Source organism: Rhinatrema bivittatum, chromosome 19 (genome assembly GCF_901001135.1).
Source record: "Rhinatrema bivittatum chromosome 19, aRhiBiv1.1, whole genome shotgun sequence".
Lineage (NCBI taxonomy): Eukaryota > Metazoa > Chordata > Amphibia > Gymnophiona > Rhinatrematidae > Rhinatrema > Rhinatrema bivittatum.
The window spans coordinates 27,679,824-27,694,815 of record NC_042633.1 but is presented as its reverse complement, the minus strand read 5'-3'; the positions used below and the strand labels follow the sequence as shown (position 1 = coordinate 27,694,815).

Below are 14,992 nucleotides of genomic sequence, written 5' to 3'. Positions count from 1 at the left end.
ATGAGCCAGCACCCAAAGGCACATGCGTGTGTGGGTTGCCGATTTTATAACATGCACGTGTCACTGTGCGCATGTTATGAAATTGGCGCATCCTTTTTAACATGTATCCCTATATGTGCACCATTTATGTATTCTGAGATTGACCAAGACACCTACCTCAGAGTTTCAGTGGAGGTCAATTTAAAAGGGTCTACACGTGTAAACGTACCACATCATCATAGCAATTTTAAAAAGCCATTTACGCATGTAAAGTGTGCTTACCCCTGTATAACCTATGGACAATTAAATAACATGTATTGTAGCAATTTTCAAAAGCCCATTTACAGGGGTAAAGTACATTTACACGTGTAAAACCCAATTTTTACCACCCCAAACTTTGGAGGGGGGAGCGGGATATAAGTGATTTTAAATAAATAAAAACGAATAAAAAGGGGAGACAACCAATTACTGCCAGCAAAAGAAAAAAATAGCAGGAGCTGCTGGAAGGAGAATCAAACATAGCCAGCAAAAACACAAAAAAGCTGTTATGACCCTACTAGTAGGACAGACTGACAGCGGCATGCGTCCTGGTGTGAGCAGGAGCTGAGCCAAGGGAGATCGTGGCTGCTATAGGCTGGGGAAGGGCTGACAGTAAGCACAAGACTGCACAGAGCAGAGCAGCCTGGTTCTGGGCCAGAGAGAGAACCAGACGGTGTGGGTATTGGTCAAAGAGAGAGCGCTGGAGTGGATGCGTGTGTCATGGAGAGAGTGTGTGGCTGCGAGGGAATGGGCCAGAAAGCCAAGGTGTGTGGGAGACACCCCCATCAATCCACACCAGAAAACTCAAAGGAGGTGGAGAAGTGGCGGGGAAAGCAAGATAGATGAAGAGGGCCCTGGTGCTGCTGGGGGGAGGGGACATTCACCAAGCAAGCACAGGAGCCCAGCTGCATGAGTGTGCGTCTAGATGGGTGTGCATGTTAGAGAGTGAGTGTGTGTCCGAGAGTGAGCGAGAGTGCGCGATAAACACCCCCTGCCAACCTACCCTAATGTTAGGGCAACCATAGGGAGTACAAATGAGGGAGAATGACCTGGTGCTGGGCAGGGGAGAGGAGTTTGGGTGCAGGGGGGGGGAAGAGAGAGAGAGAGGGGTAGTGGGAGAAGGAGATGTGTTGTAATTCTATTTCAAATTAGAGTAATAATTTGTAATATCAGATCTGTGTAGAGGTATTTGCATATTGTGGTTATGGTTTCTTTATTTATAACCCGCTTAAAATCCCTAAGCGGCTCACGTAAAGGACATTCATAATAAAAAGTCAGTATATAAAACCATTGCTAAAGTAAACTCATAAAAACATGACAAGATTCCTTAACTCATGTAAATGTTCCTAATAAAAACTTAAGGATGTTTAAAAAAAAAAAAAAAAACAACACAGCAAAGCTCTATTATTTAAAATACGCTTCCTGAAAAAGGAAGGGGTTTTTTTAGCAATTATATAGGAAAAATCAATGCAAATTTTTGTCCTGTTTGGAGGTGTGTCCAACCTTCGGGGTATTCCGAGGTGGCCACCCTAGCACTGCCTTGGACAGGCTCTTGGTCCCGCTCCTGGACTAGCAGTCTCGGCTGACTGGGGATGCTGGGGGGACCCTTCTGACAGGCCCTGTGGGAAGGGAGTCCCAGCTATCGCAGGGGCCCAGACTCGGAGTCCATGTTCTGCAGGAAGCCCTGGTTGGTCACTGTGATGACTGGCCTGAGCTGGCGGGGAATATAAAATGGGAAGGGCAGTGCCAACACCCAGCGGGGACTGGTTCCAATTAATCTGGAAGCCATCAGGTTACTGGTTTGTATTTTTTTTGTCATTGCTTTACCATATACATTTTTTAGCGATTTGTAACTTCATGAGGCAATTTATATAAAAATATTCCAATCAACTGCTCAAATAATACACTAAGAAGAAATAAACAGAATATCCCATACTGAGAGCTCCCAGGGTATCGGACACATTCAGATCAACATGGACACCTGATCCAGTCCTGGTTTCCCCACTCTGATTTGTTATTCGGATGATTTCCACAAAGCAGCAAAATTACAAGTTTGTACTACAGCAGGCCCCCTGACTTGATCTTCCTGGCTCATACTCACTGGAACTATAAGCTATCTCTGCAGATCCACCTTAAAGATGATGCATTCCCCCCCCCCCAGCATGACCTCACCTAGAGATCTGCGCATGCTCCTCTGCTTTCTCTTCCTAGACTCCCAATAAAAGCAGAAACTTTCTGTCTCCCCAGGACTGGAAATCCCTGCAAGCCCCAGATCTGCAGAGGGGGAGAGGAGGGACTTTATCTGAGACCCCCAGGAATCAGCCGCGCCCCCTCCTCTCCTGTTCATCTTTCTCAGCCTCTGAGCAGGAACAGGGAAATCTCCAGCCTGAATCCCTCCCCGCAGCTGCAGAATTCAGAGGGAAATGTCTGCCCTGCTCTCTGATCCGGTAAGAGATTCTTCTCTCTCCCTCTGTATACAGGACACCCGCACTTAAAGGGAAACTTTTCCCTGTGCAGCTCCTGCAGCCTCCCCTCCTCATAGCTCAGGGCAAAGATCTTTACCTACAAGGGAAGGTTTGAGTTCTGCTCCCCCCTGAGATCAGCAGACTTTATCTGAGACCCCCAGGAATCAGCCGCACCCCCTCCTCTCCTATTCATCTTTCTCAGCCTCTGAGCTGGAACAGGGAAATCTCCAGCCTGAATCCCTCCCCGCAGCTGCAGAATTCAGAGGGAAATGTCTGCCCTGCTCAGGTAGGAAATTCCTCTCTGTCCTCTTGTGTGCAGGACCCCAGCAGGGCCAGATTTGAGAATTTGGTGCCCATAGGCAGAGTGCCACAGCATTGCTCCTTTGAAACTCTGCTGGCACCTGGCCCTAACGCAAGCAGAAGCAGGCTCCTCTTTGGCCTGGATACTTGGCACCTTCCAAATCTGGCACCCTAGGCAGTTGCCTATGCCTAAATCTGGGCCTGGACACCCATCCCATAAAGGAAAAGTTTTCCCTATGCAGCTCTTTCAGTCTTCCCTCCTCACAGCACAGTGCCACAGTCTTTCCATCCCTGGGAAGGTTTTTCTGGTCACCCTGAAATCAGCAGAAATTAGCAGGGTGGAGGGAGGCATGCAGACTGTCTCTTTGTCCCAAAAGGCTCTCTCACATGCATATCCGCACACACATCAACACTCGCTCTCTCATGCACATGCACTGACCAGGCCCGGATTTAGGCATAGGCAACTGCCTCTGGTGCCAAATTTTGATAAGACACTGGAGTGTTGCCGCTGTTGCTGTGCATCCATTGGGGCCTGCCTGTCTCCCAGCCTCTTGCCTAAAATGTCTCTGTTCTGATCCCACAGCGGCGGCAGCAGCAACCAAGAAGAAATTCATTGCGGGGCCTGTCTCTTGCACAGGTTGCCATAGTAACAGGAAATCCGTGTGGGAAGAGGGGGCAGGATCTTGAGCATGCGACCGCGGGCTGCAGGCCCCGCAATTAATTTCTTCTAAGCTGCTGCTGCCGCCGCTGTGGGATCAGAACAGCACCACTTTTGGTAAGCGGCTAGAAGTTAACCCTCACCTGCATCTCAGGAGAGGGGATGGGAAGGGCATCCTCTAATCCCGCCCTCTCCCCCCCCCCCCCAGTGTGAATGGGTGCCGGCAATAGAAATCCAGCCCTGGCACAATAGGCTGTCTCTCCCCTCCTAACTGTTGAATCAACAAGCATCCAAGATTTAAGAGAACAGAGCTCTCTTCATGCTATGATCTACTGCAGAGCTTATCTCACTGACAGAGGCCATGTAACACAGTTTATTACACTCACATTGTAATGAAGCTGGAGGGAGAGGGGCTGAGGGTGTCCTGTTTGCTGTTTCAGGCATCGGTCACATTCAGCGACGTCGCTGCTTATTTCTGGGAAGCGGAGTGGGACATTCTGGGAGAATGGCAGAAGGAGCTGTACAAGAAGGTCATCAACGAGATTCACGGCATCCTCATGTCACAGGGTAAATACGGCTTTTCTATCATCTGTCAACCATAGACACATTGCAGGATGGGAGCTGACATTTCATCAGGGCTGGAAAAAAGCCAGGTCCCAAGAACACCTAAACTTTAGTTCCTGGCTTCCTGAAATCATCCCAAATCCAACAGGAGCTGCTGTTGTGGTCCAGGGCCCAGTGAGAGAAACCACTGCTGCATGCCAAGCAAAAGCTATTGCTCTATGCTGTAAGATAAAACTTACATGTTAAACTAGATAGTTCATATAAAACCAGCTAGAGCCTGTCGGAAGATGGCACAGGGAAGGATTTACCTCTGATTTCCAGCTGAGAACTACAATCTCTGTGTAAATGCATGATATGTTAACTCTTCACTGGTAACTATACTGTACATGTAGGAGTTAGCAGTCTGCAAGGGAGTTAGCAAGCTGTTGTTATTTAGGAGAGTTGTGGGTGGATCCTTGGACCAGTGGCAGATGACCACGCCCCCGGGGGATGATCCCGAGAGGGACCACCGGTCAGGCTCAGAGTATGGAGACAGACACACACTAGTTCTTTTATTAGACAGTATACTGAACCACCAGAGGTGGCAGTAGTGAGCTGGAATGCCCGGCTGGGCTGTAGTCCCTCAGATACTGGAAAAGCGGTTCCTGGAGGCTGAGCTGGAGAGAGACTGAGATATAGTGAGTAGGCAGGGTATGCAGAGTTCATGTACTGAACCAGATGGTAACACTCACACAATGTCTCATAGAAGCCCAGGAGCTGGAATGTATAGGTCCTCGAGGAGCGAGTACCTGGTTCCAGGGAAAGCTCTGAGAGAGCGATGGTAACTCACTGATGTAGTTAGCAGTGATGACTTCCAGGCAGAAGAGAATACAGAGCAAGTCTGGGAACGAGGGCCCTCGAGGAGCGAGTACCTGGTCCCAGGGAAAGCTCTGAGAGAGCGATGGTAACTCATTGATGTAGTTGGCAGTGATGACTTCCAGGCAGAAGAGAATACAGAGCAAGTCTGGGAACGAGGGCCCTCGAGGAGCGAGTACCGGTTCCAGACTGTCACCTGAAAAACAAAGGAGAGAGCGAGGCCCCCGAGGAGCGGGTACCCCTGGTAAGTCCGAGGAGGCAGAGTAGCTTAGGTAGTGAAACTCTTGCTAACTCAATCTGTTAGCAAATTCTAAGACCTTATATATCCATCACGGGTGACGTCATCTCAGGGGGATGCCCCCGAGGTTTGCGCCATCGCTGGTACTTCAGTCGGGGCCACGCCGCGCGCGCCCCTAGGCCTCCAGGAAACATGGCGGGTTGCAGCGTCTAGCCGGTCCGGGGACGCCGGAGGACTTCGGCAGGACGCCGCGGCAACCAATCTTCCCGCGGGCAAAGAGGGAGTCACCAAAGAGGTAAGGAGGGCGGAGAGAGAGCGTCGGGAACCGGACACAACACTTCTCCAGGTGGTAAGCAGAGGTCACAGGTGAAACATCCCTTTTCTGCCTTTTGTGCACATGCTTTCCCGCTGGGGATCGCTTTACCTTTTGGAAGAAGAAATTCTACTTTTAAATTGGAGAAAAGATTGAGCCCCACGCGCCTGCGGTGATACCTAAAGGTCCCTCCCCCAGTTGAGAATTCCTGAGGTGATTTCTGAGATCATTTGCAGAATCGAGCATCACAGGGGATTAGTCCTACTAGAAGCTCTAGATTGGCCCAGGCGTCCGTGGTATGCGGACATGCGGAGACCCCCCTGTGCCTCCCACCACACAGGAACCTGCTACGGCAGGGACAGGTCCTTCAAGAGGATCCAACTCGATTCTGTCTTACGGTCTGGCCCTTGAGAAGGCTCGCTTGATGAAACAAGAATATTCTGTGGCGGTAATTACTACCTTACTCCGCTCACAGAAATTCTCCATGTCCCTAGCGTACGTGTGGGTCTGGAGAGTATTTGAGGCCTGGTGCAATGAAAGCGGTGTCCCCCCTTGGGCGGTCAAAATCCTACTTATTCTGGAATTTTTGGAGGACGGCTTGAATAAAGGTTTGGCCTTTAACTCCTTGAAGGAGCAGGTAGTGTCTCTCTCCTGTTTCAGGGGCGAGATGAACGGAATCTCCCTGTCTGCTCATCCCGATGCGGCCCATTTTCTGAAAGGAGTGAAGCACCTTCGGCCACCCCTACAGTGGCCGGTTCCCTTGTGGAATCTTAATCTAGTATTGGAATTATTGACAGGGCCCTCCTTTCGGCCGCTGTGCGGTCTTTCCTTGTGTTTATTACCTTGAAAACGGTGTTCCTGGTGGCTATATGCTCGGCATGTCGCATCTCTGAACTGCAGGCATTGTTGGGTCAGGAACCGTCCCTCCAGATGACTCCAGGAGCGTTACACAGCTTCATACCATTCCGTCCTTCTTGCCCAAGGTAGTCTTGGAGTTTCATTTGAATCAGTCCATTTTTTTGCCTTCCCTAGATAAGCACAGGGAATACTGCCTCCTCCATCAGTTGAATGTCGGTAGACTTTTGGTGCGTTATCTGGAAGTTTCAGAACCGGTCTGATAGACGGACTGCCTGTTTGTCCTTCACGGTGGAAGGAAGCAGGGCGAACCAGCTTCGCGAGCTACCATAGCTCGCTGGATTAAGAAGGTGGTCACAGGAGCGTATGTGAAGGCAGGAAAGCCATTACCTTCTCAGGTTAAAGCTCATTTCACTAGGGCTTAGGCGGTCTCATGGGCGGAAGTTAAGACTGTTGTCTCCTGTCGATATCTGCTGAGCGGCAACGTGGTCCGCTTTACACACCTTCTCCAGGTTCTATCGCCTGGACATCCAGGCCCGAGAGGACACAGCCTTTGCTAGGGTGTTGCTAACCGGACCACGGAAGCCTCCTGCCCTGTTCGGGAGTAGCTTTTGTGCATCCCATTGGTCCTGAGTCCATCTAGCTACACGCTAGAAAATGGAGAAATTACTTACCTGATCAGATTATTAAATATGTTATTAAAAAAAGAAGAAACAGATACCCCCCCCCCCCCCCAGGGGTTCAACCAATACAAATTGAAATTTTAATTTTGCTATTTTTATTGACAGGCTATTCAATTGTTAATCCTGATGTAATATTCAAGATTAAAAAGGAAGATACAAAATATTTCACTGAACACTGTGAGTGGGAGGAAAAAGAAAACTCGAATGATGCCACCATTAGTAAGTAAATGTTCTGAAAATACAAAACCCTTTAAATCCGGATCACAGAAGATGTGTCATTAAAATCAAATAATTGGAGACTAAGTCATCTTACCAGACCAGTCTGGAGAAATGGGTTATCCTCGCTCACCAGCAGGTGGAGACAGAGAACACGAGCCTTTTCTGATGCTATGTTCTCCTATTTAGCAGGGAAGGCTGTCGGTTGTTCTCTGCTTCCAGCAGAGGAAGAATTGTGCAGGAGGAAGGATTTTTCTTTCCTAGGATGATGGTCCGGTGAACTGATCTTCCTGGGACAGCCTAAATCGAGCTGAAATAGGGGAATCATGGCCAGGATTTGCTGCTCTTTCTTCCCTGGAAGAAAAAAAAAATATCCAGTTCCCCATTTTGGCCCGCACCCAGTAGTGGGAGCCTAGAAAAAAATGAGAAGGGGTCCAGCCACCGATTCCTGCAGTGGGCCCGTGGAATGCTCAGTTTCTCCCATGCTTTCCCCAACTGCAGATGGCTGATGTAGAGGGGGAGGAGGTGTCTACTATGTCACAGCCATCAGTAAAGTACAATCACAACTGCGAGACCCACAGGGGTCAGCGTTTGGTCAGGCACTTCAGGAGGAGGTAAGAGGAGGCGAGGAGCATCTGCATGCCCAAGAATCAGTGGGGGCAGAGAACACCATGGCCCCCCCCCCGGCAGCCAAGCAGCAGCAGCAGACTGGGCTGCACGGAGGGTTCCCCCAGGGGTATCTCAGCAGGACTCCATGGTGGAACAGGGGCTTTCCATGAAATTTATCCTGGTTATGCACACGGCTTATTGTGCAATGAAGAGAGGGGAATTAGGGGGCCAGCAGAGAGCTGATTACCCCTGAGCCTGGAGAGGAAGAGTCTTCAGGTTTAAAGAACTGGAACTGGATGAAGGCTCTTCTCCAGCTCAGTGCTGGACCTCTTGCACCATTCAGAGTGACCCCCATGGGAGGGACGTGGAGAGACCCAGGAGTCAGGGAAAAGCTCCAAAGAAGCAGAGATAAAATCCCTTGGAGGTGACGTAATGGCAGGAGACCCTTTAAGGAGACTTTTATCCCAAGTAATCCAATTCTGATGCTTTCAGATAAAGAGGAAAGGGAAGCAGCCCCACAAGGAGATCCAATTTAAGAAGGGATTAAGAAACCTCCTAAAGCTTTCCCTTTTCACCCAGCCATAGAGGAGATGATTATGGTGGGATGGGAGACCCCAGACTCCTCTCCATTTGAATCACTTTCCCCAATCCAACAGGCAGAAGTGGAACACCTGTTGCATATGCCAAAGGTGGCTGCACCAGTGGCTGCAGTCACATGAAAGACAAGCCTGGGAGAAGGGCACATGGCCCTGAAGGATCCCCAAGATAGGAAGATTGAAGGGGTTCGGAAAAGATCATTTGAAATTGCCAATTTGTCCCTACGGGGGGGGGGGGGGGGGGGGGGAGGGAAGATGGTTAGATCATTGATTTGGTGGGCCCAGCAACTGCAAATGGACATGAAGGAAGCCCAGAATGCCCGGAATAGAGAGATGGCCAAGCTGGAATCAGTGGTAGCCTTCTTAGTGGACACTTGGTATGGCTTAATCAGGACATCAGCCAAACTGGTAGCAATGGTGGTATCCACTAGGATGTTGCTATGGCTGAGGAACTGGGTGACAGATATGGTCTCCAAAGCCTATCTGTGTAGGTTATACTTCAAAGGGAGAATGTCTGGGGAAGAACTAGAAAAACTGGTAAAGGGAGTCAAGGCCTGCTAGAGGACAAGGGCAGGGGAGCGGGTATGAGGCTCTCATGCTCATTACTGGGAGGTCAGACAGCACAGACCCAGGAGATATGTCACCCCTCAGAAAGCTAGGCTACTGATCTCTGCCTACTACATTTGGTGGAGCCAAAAAGGGAGCCGACGAGGAGCTCGGGGTGCCTTGGGGACTAGAAGTTCAAAATAAGGCTATGAAGGTGCACTTCTCACCTCCAGTCAGTAGCCATTTGGCACAGTTCTATAGAGAATGGACCCACATTACCACAGAGAAATGGGTCCTGGAAATTATTCATCAGGGTTAGTCCCTCATATTGGCCACCGCTTTATTTCAGAGGCCTATGTCCAGTCCCCTTGCAGGCTGCGGTTACTCCTGAGTTTAACCCCCTTTCACCCTTATCCCATTACCCCTCATTGTAATGGATGGAAAAAGCAAGTTTGCTTACCATAAAAGTGTTTTCCGTAGGTAGCAGGATAAATTAGCCATGGAATAACCACCCACTTCCCGGACGACTCGACTACATAGTTAAATAAGCTCTGGTATAGACCGAGGAGGCTCACAAGGCAACACTCGTGAACTCCTGCACATGCTCAGTAGAACTTAAAGCACTACTAGCTTGGAGGGACGAGTCCATTCGGTGCTGCCAGATGACATCATCCCACATGTAATGGCTAATTCATCCTGCTATCTACGAAAAACACTGTTTTCTGGTAGCAAACTTGCTTTATCTAGCTAAATGCCTCTCAATATTGACTGAATTGTACCCATATTTTCCCATAACAGGCTCCTCCATTGTTAAACCTGATATTTTAATCCGATTTAAGGAAGATGGGCTCAAGACTGAGCTCCAGGAATCTGAGGAAGGAGGAAAACCGATGATCCCAGGCGCACGTGAGGAGCTGCACGGAGCAGGTGAGATAGCTTGGATTAAAGATAGTAATGGACTGATCCAAACATTTCATAGCATTGAGATACTTCCTCTGGACCAGGCAGAGTAAGACTGAGGCATTAAATCAAGGCCTTTCACTGGCAACCACTCTTGTATGGATAATTTGTTCTATTTCCCTTATTTATGCTTTTCTCCTTTCATATTCAGTTCTCTGCTTTTGCCTTTTCCATCTCTCATACTCCACTGCCATTTCACTGAAGCAGGTCTCTTCTCCCCGCGCCAGTCTTATTCTCCTTCTGTCTGCAGTCTTCTCCTCTCTTTCTCCCTCCCTTCTCATGTCCCTCCCTCCTTCTACTGCCATCTTTTCACTCACTCCTGTCTCCCATCCCCTGTGAGGTTGTCATCCTTCCCTCCATCCCTCACTATTTCTGGCCCCGTCAGGCTGCCTTCCTCTCTCCTAGCACTGTGTCATTGGTTTTTGTTCTCCGCGAGCCTTGCTGTGCTGGGCAGATGAGAGATGGCTCTCATTGGTATCGCATGGAAGCAAGGCGGCCATCCTGGCAGCTGCAGGAGAACGGGAGGTGGGATTCCATATTCTGCAGCTCTTTTCATTACCATGGCATTGTGGGAATCTGTGTACATTTCATCAGGGTTCCTCTCTCATAGCTACGGAGGATACTTACACTTTCAGAGCTCACAGGCTTCCCATCACCTCACGTTTCCTGAAGTGTTGCTGTTCTTCAGTCCATATCCATTTCAGAGTTGAATATATTTTGCTCGCAGGCAGCCAAGGTCACCGTTCTCAATGCACAGCAGAGGTCCTGAAAATGGAAGAGCCTCACGACAACAACCAGCTGGAGGGAGGAGAGGAGGATACCGATACCAAGAACAGTGAGCAAAAAAAATCCCTTTCAAATAGACTTGTTTGCGAGGTGCTTTGGAGTATTCCAGCCTTTACATATAGATCCTGTTTCCAACCGTGGCCAATCCAAGTCACAAGGAGCCGGGTTGGGAAACATTGTGTTAGATGACGTTGCCCATTTCTGTGGCTAATTCTTCTCTGCAAGCTCTGGTGCCAGATCTAGCCCTTCCACTTTGCACAAAAAAGGCTTTATTTGAGACCCTCAGGAATCAACCCCATCCTCCTCCTCTTTCTCTCTATTTCATTTTTGTCATCTGCCCAGGCAAAGGGAGATCTCCAACTTCTATCCATCCCCAGAGCTGCAGAACTCAGAGGGAAATGTCTGCCCCGGCTTGTGATCAGGTAAGAGATCCTTCTCTGTCCTCCTGTGTACAGGGCAGCCGCACTTAAAGGGAAACTTTTCCCTGTGCAGCTCTTCCACCCTCCCCTCCTGATGGCACAGTGCAAAGCTCTTTCCATGCCTGAGGAGGTTTGAGTTCTGCTCCCTCCTGAGATCAGCAGGGTGGAGGGGGGCGTGCAGACTGTCCCTCTGTCTCAGCAGACTGGCTCACATGCACACACACACAAACACACTCGCACTCACTGTGCATACACACACATCATCTCGCACATAAAGATGCCCACTTTCCCTTGCCTACACACACACACATTCTCTCACACATGCACCAACTCACAGATGTGCACACGTTCTCTCTCTCACTCAGAGACCCAACTCCTCTCTCTCCTTGCCCCAGGCCTGATGCCAGCATTTTCCACGTTCCTTCCACCAGTCAACCACTCATTGTACTCTCTCCCTCTCATCTTTGCAAATTGCTGCTGCATTCTCCTTCATCCAGCCTGTTGCGCCGGGAGGTGGACCCTTGGCCTGGTGCAGGATTGGTAGGCTCCCTGGTCGGACCCAGAGAGCGCCTGCCACCAGGAGGCGGAGCACAAGAGGAGACCGAGGCTAGGCTGGAGCTTCACCAATAGCAACCCGGGGTTCCCTCAGGTTGAGCCCTTGGTTACCCGGGCCGCCTGGTCTTAGGTGGGCCTCGCAGGATCTCCGAGAGATAAAGTTCAGGGGTGTGCCCACCACAAACAAGGGTGCGCGGTCGATGTTCAGGTCAAAGAGTCCAGGAGCCAGAGAAGGCCAGAACAGAGTCTCTGAATGAAGAGCGAGGATCAAGGCCAGAGTCAAGGATAGCGTAGTCAGCCAAAGCAGGGGTCAATACCAGTGGTCAGTCCGAGGATAGTCAATCAGGCAAGTTCAGGTTCCAGGCGGCGGTCAGACGTGGTCAGTGGACAGGCAGAGGTCAGTTCCAGGCAGCGTGCAGACGTGGTCAGTGGACAGGCTGAGGTCAGGGCAGGCAGCAATCAGACGTGGTCGAAGAAGCAGGCGGAGGTCAGTTCCAGACAGTACACAATAAGGTCACGACAGGCAGAGGTAGATACCAACCGAAGGTCAGCTGGGGACAGCGAACAATAGAGCCGAGGGGCAACTCACCCACGGAGGAAGGGAGAAGTTGCTAAGGCGACTCCTGAGTCATGTGGAGGGGCCGGCAGTCCTGTCGCGCCGCGGGCCCTTTAAAAGGAGGGCAGGAGCGCGTGTACGCGCCTAAGGTCCTGCCCCTGGAGAATCGGCGGCGTCTCTGCCGCGAAGCAAGGGCCTGCAGTGGGAGGGCCGGCCGGACGCGCCTGGAGGCTCTCCGGAACGCCTCCCCTGTCCTACCCCGGAGCAGGGCTAGCTCCGGAACGGCGCAGAAGGGGAAGTAAGACGGGCCGGTCGCGAGTCCTGCGAGCGACCGTCGCAACACATCCCACATGTGCCAATAACTTCTCCTCTCTTTTAACTGCTGAATCAACCAGCATGCAAGGTTTCCAATGTTTCTCTGGAGACCAGGCAAGCTCTACAAAATACTGGAGATTTAAGAGAAAAGAGCTTTTTTCATTCTGTGATCTACTGGAGAAATAATGTAGCTGACAGAGGTCATAATAACACAATCTAGTACACACGTATTATAATGAAGCTGGAGGGAGAGGGGCTGAGGGTGTCCTGTTTGCTGTTCCAGGCATCGGTCACATTCAGGGACGTCGCTGCTTATTTCTGGGAAGCGGAGTGGGACCTTCTGGGAGAACGGCAGAAGGAGCTGTACAAGAAGGTCATCAAGGAGATTCATGGCGTCCTAATGTCACGGGGTAAATATGCCTTTCTATAATCTACCAGCCGTAGGCTCGTTGCAAGATGGGTGCTACCATTTTATCAGGGCAAATCCAACAGGAGCTGCTGTAGATCTCCAGGGTTCAGTGAAAGGCAGCACTGCTGCAACCCAACTGCTCTATGTTGAAAGGTAAAACTTTTACATGTGAATCTAGACGCGTCATACAAGAACAGCTGAAACCTGTCTCTTTCCTCTACAACAAAAACTGGCACAGGGGAGAACTGGAGGGAGGATTTACCTCTCTAATTCCCTCCAAGGACCACAGCCTCTGTGTAGGGGCCTGATATGTTAGCTCTGCACTAAAGGACTATACTCACAAGCTCGGGTCTCCTCTGGCAAGTTTTTGTGGCAAGAGTTAAATTCTGTGGCAAATTATTCAAAATTCTGCAGAAATTATGTGGCAAATGTGCATAATGTTCCAGATCTCATATTACGCATAAAGAGGGCAACTTTCGATAGGTCTACGTCATTAAAGACGCATGTTAGTGGGCCCATGGAGATTATGCTAGTGTTTTATAAGCTGTCTGGCACGAGCATGCATAGTTTATAAAAGATCCTATTTCTGTCCCAGAAGTGTGTGCATATATTTGTAAAGCAGGACAATGCAGACGTTTCCTACCCTTTTTGGTAAAATGACGTGCAGATATTTTATGCATGTAATAATTGCCAGGTGCACATAATAGCCCAGAGCTAAACATGGAGGTTGGCATTTTATAAAGTATGCATGGAATCGCCTTATGAAAAAATACTTGCGTTCACCCCAGCACTTGATACAGACCTGCCACCCAGAAAGTGCAGACAAAAGACAAGTCCAGTTTCACTTGTGGGACTGAATTAGGAGGTACAAAAAGCCTACAGACAAGCTCAGGAGTGTAGGCAGGAATGCCGCTTAACAAAACAGCAAGGTATATCGTCCTTCTGAACCCTATCTCAGAACATTCCTAAACCACCTCTTTTGTTTTCTCCTCTTAACATTTACGTGCAAAACCACAAGTACATGAGTGCTGGCGATGCTCCTAAAATAGCACATACACGGGTACACGTTACTTTCACGCATATATGCTGGTTTTACACACGAAAACCTTTTGAAAATTCAACTGAAAAAGCCTTTTTTTTTTAAATTGAAAACCGTTCTTGCTGTTTCAAAATGGCGTTTAAACTAGGTCCTGCCGTTCGCAGTGTTGGGAGAGCATTTTCAATTCCGTGCATTTCTCCTAGGGGCAGCCCCTCGTACAGTCACCAAAGCTGTGGTGGCCTTCATTCTTCAGAGCGAGGACATCCTCGTATATCCATATCTAGATGGCTGGCTCACTTGGGCAAGTTGCTGCGTCAGTTGCAGTCTCTTGGCTGGGTAGTGAATCTGTCAGAGAGCAATTTGGTTCCTGCCCAGTCCTTAGAGAACCTGGGGCCCGATTGGACACCATTCTGGGCAAGGTGTTTCTCACAGACCAGAGAATATTCAAGTTGGAAGCACAGGTCGGAGACTGTTACAAGCTTTCTATGCCGACAGGCTGGAATTCTTAGCAGGTCCTGGGTTCTATGACATCTTCGCTCAGTTTAGTTCCTTGGGCGTTTGCACATATGCAGCCTCTCCAGGAGGCGCTGCTGTGCCACTGGAGCCCTCAGTCGGAGGATTCTCAGCTCCATTTGTCTCTGTAGGGGGAATCAGAGTCCGGTCCCTTCGGGGGGCTCTCTCGGGCCAACCTGGAACTGGCTGTGAACTTGGAGCTCCCAGATGCCACCCTGACAGAATGGGGAGCCATCTGTCAGTGGCAGATGGCGCAGGGCAGTTCAACGAAGGAAAATTTGTGATCCGTCATTCATGGGGAAACCCAAGCAGCTCGCAAGGCATGGCTTTGTTGTCTTTCTCTATTACGTGATCAGGTGGTAAAGGCCCTACCGGACAAGCAAACAGCAGAGGTTTACTTCAACTGTCAAGGTGGGACAAGGAGTCACATGGTGTCTCGTGAGGCACAGGAGCTTTTTTCTGGGCGTAGCAATACCTAGCGGTGCTGATGGCTTCACATGTGGCCAGAGGGAACAATGTTCAAG

General features: G+C 49.8%; 1 protein-coding gene across 4 annotated transcripts in view; it reads left to right on the top strand.

The window, feature by feature from the left end:
• Nucleotides 1–2,230: 2,230 nt before the first annotated feature.
• LOC115080628 (zinc finger protein 282-like) overlaps nt 2,231–14,992 on the top strand; it is a 38,262-nt gene continuing 25,500 nt past the window's right edge. For all 4 annotated transcript variants that reach the window (XM_029584921.1, XM_029584922.1, XM_029584920.1 and 1 more), the window contains exons 1-7: nt 2,231–2,465; nt 3,882–4,008; nt 7,055–7,168; nt 9,715–9,843; nt 10,604–10,711; nt 11,005–11,084; nt 12,791–12,917. In XM_029584921.1, coding sequence (XP_029440781.1) covers nt 2,442–2,465; nt 3,882–4,008; nt 7,055–7,168; nt 9,715–9,843; nt 10,604–10,711; nt 11,005–11,084; nt 12,791–12,917 — 709 coding nt within the window. In that variant the 5' untranslated portion in view covers nt 2,231–2,441. The remainder of the gene's footprint in view (nt 2,466–3,881; nt 4,009–7,054; nt 7,169–9,714; nt 9,844–10,603; nt 10,712–11,004; nt 11,085–12,790; nt 12,918–14,992) is intronic.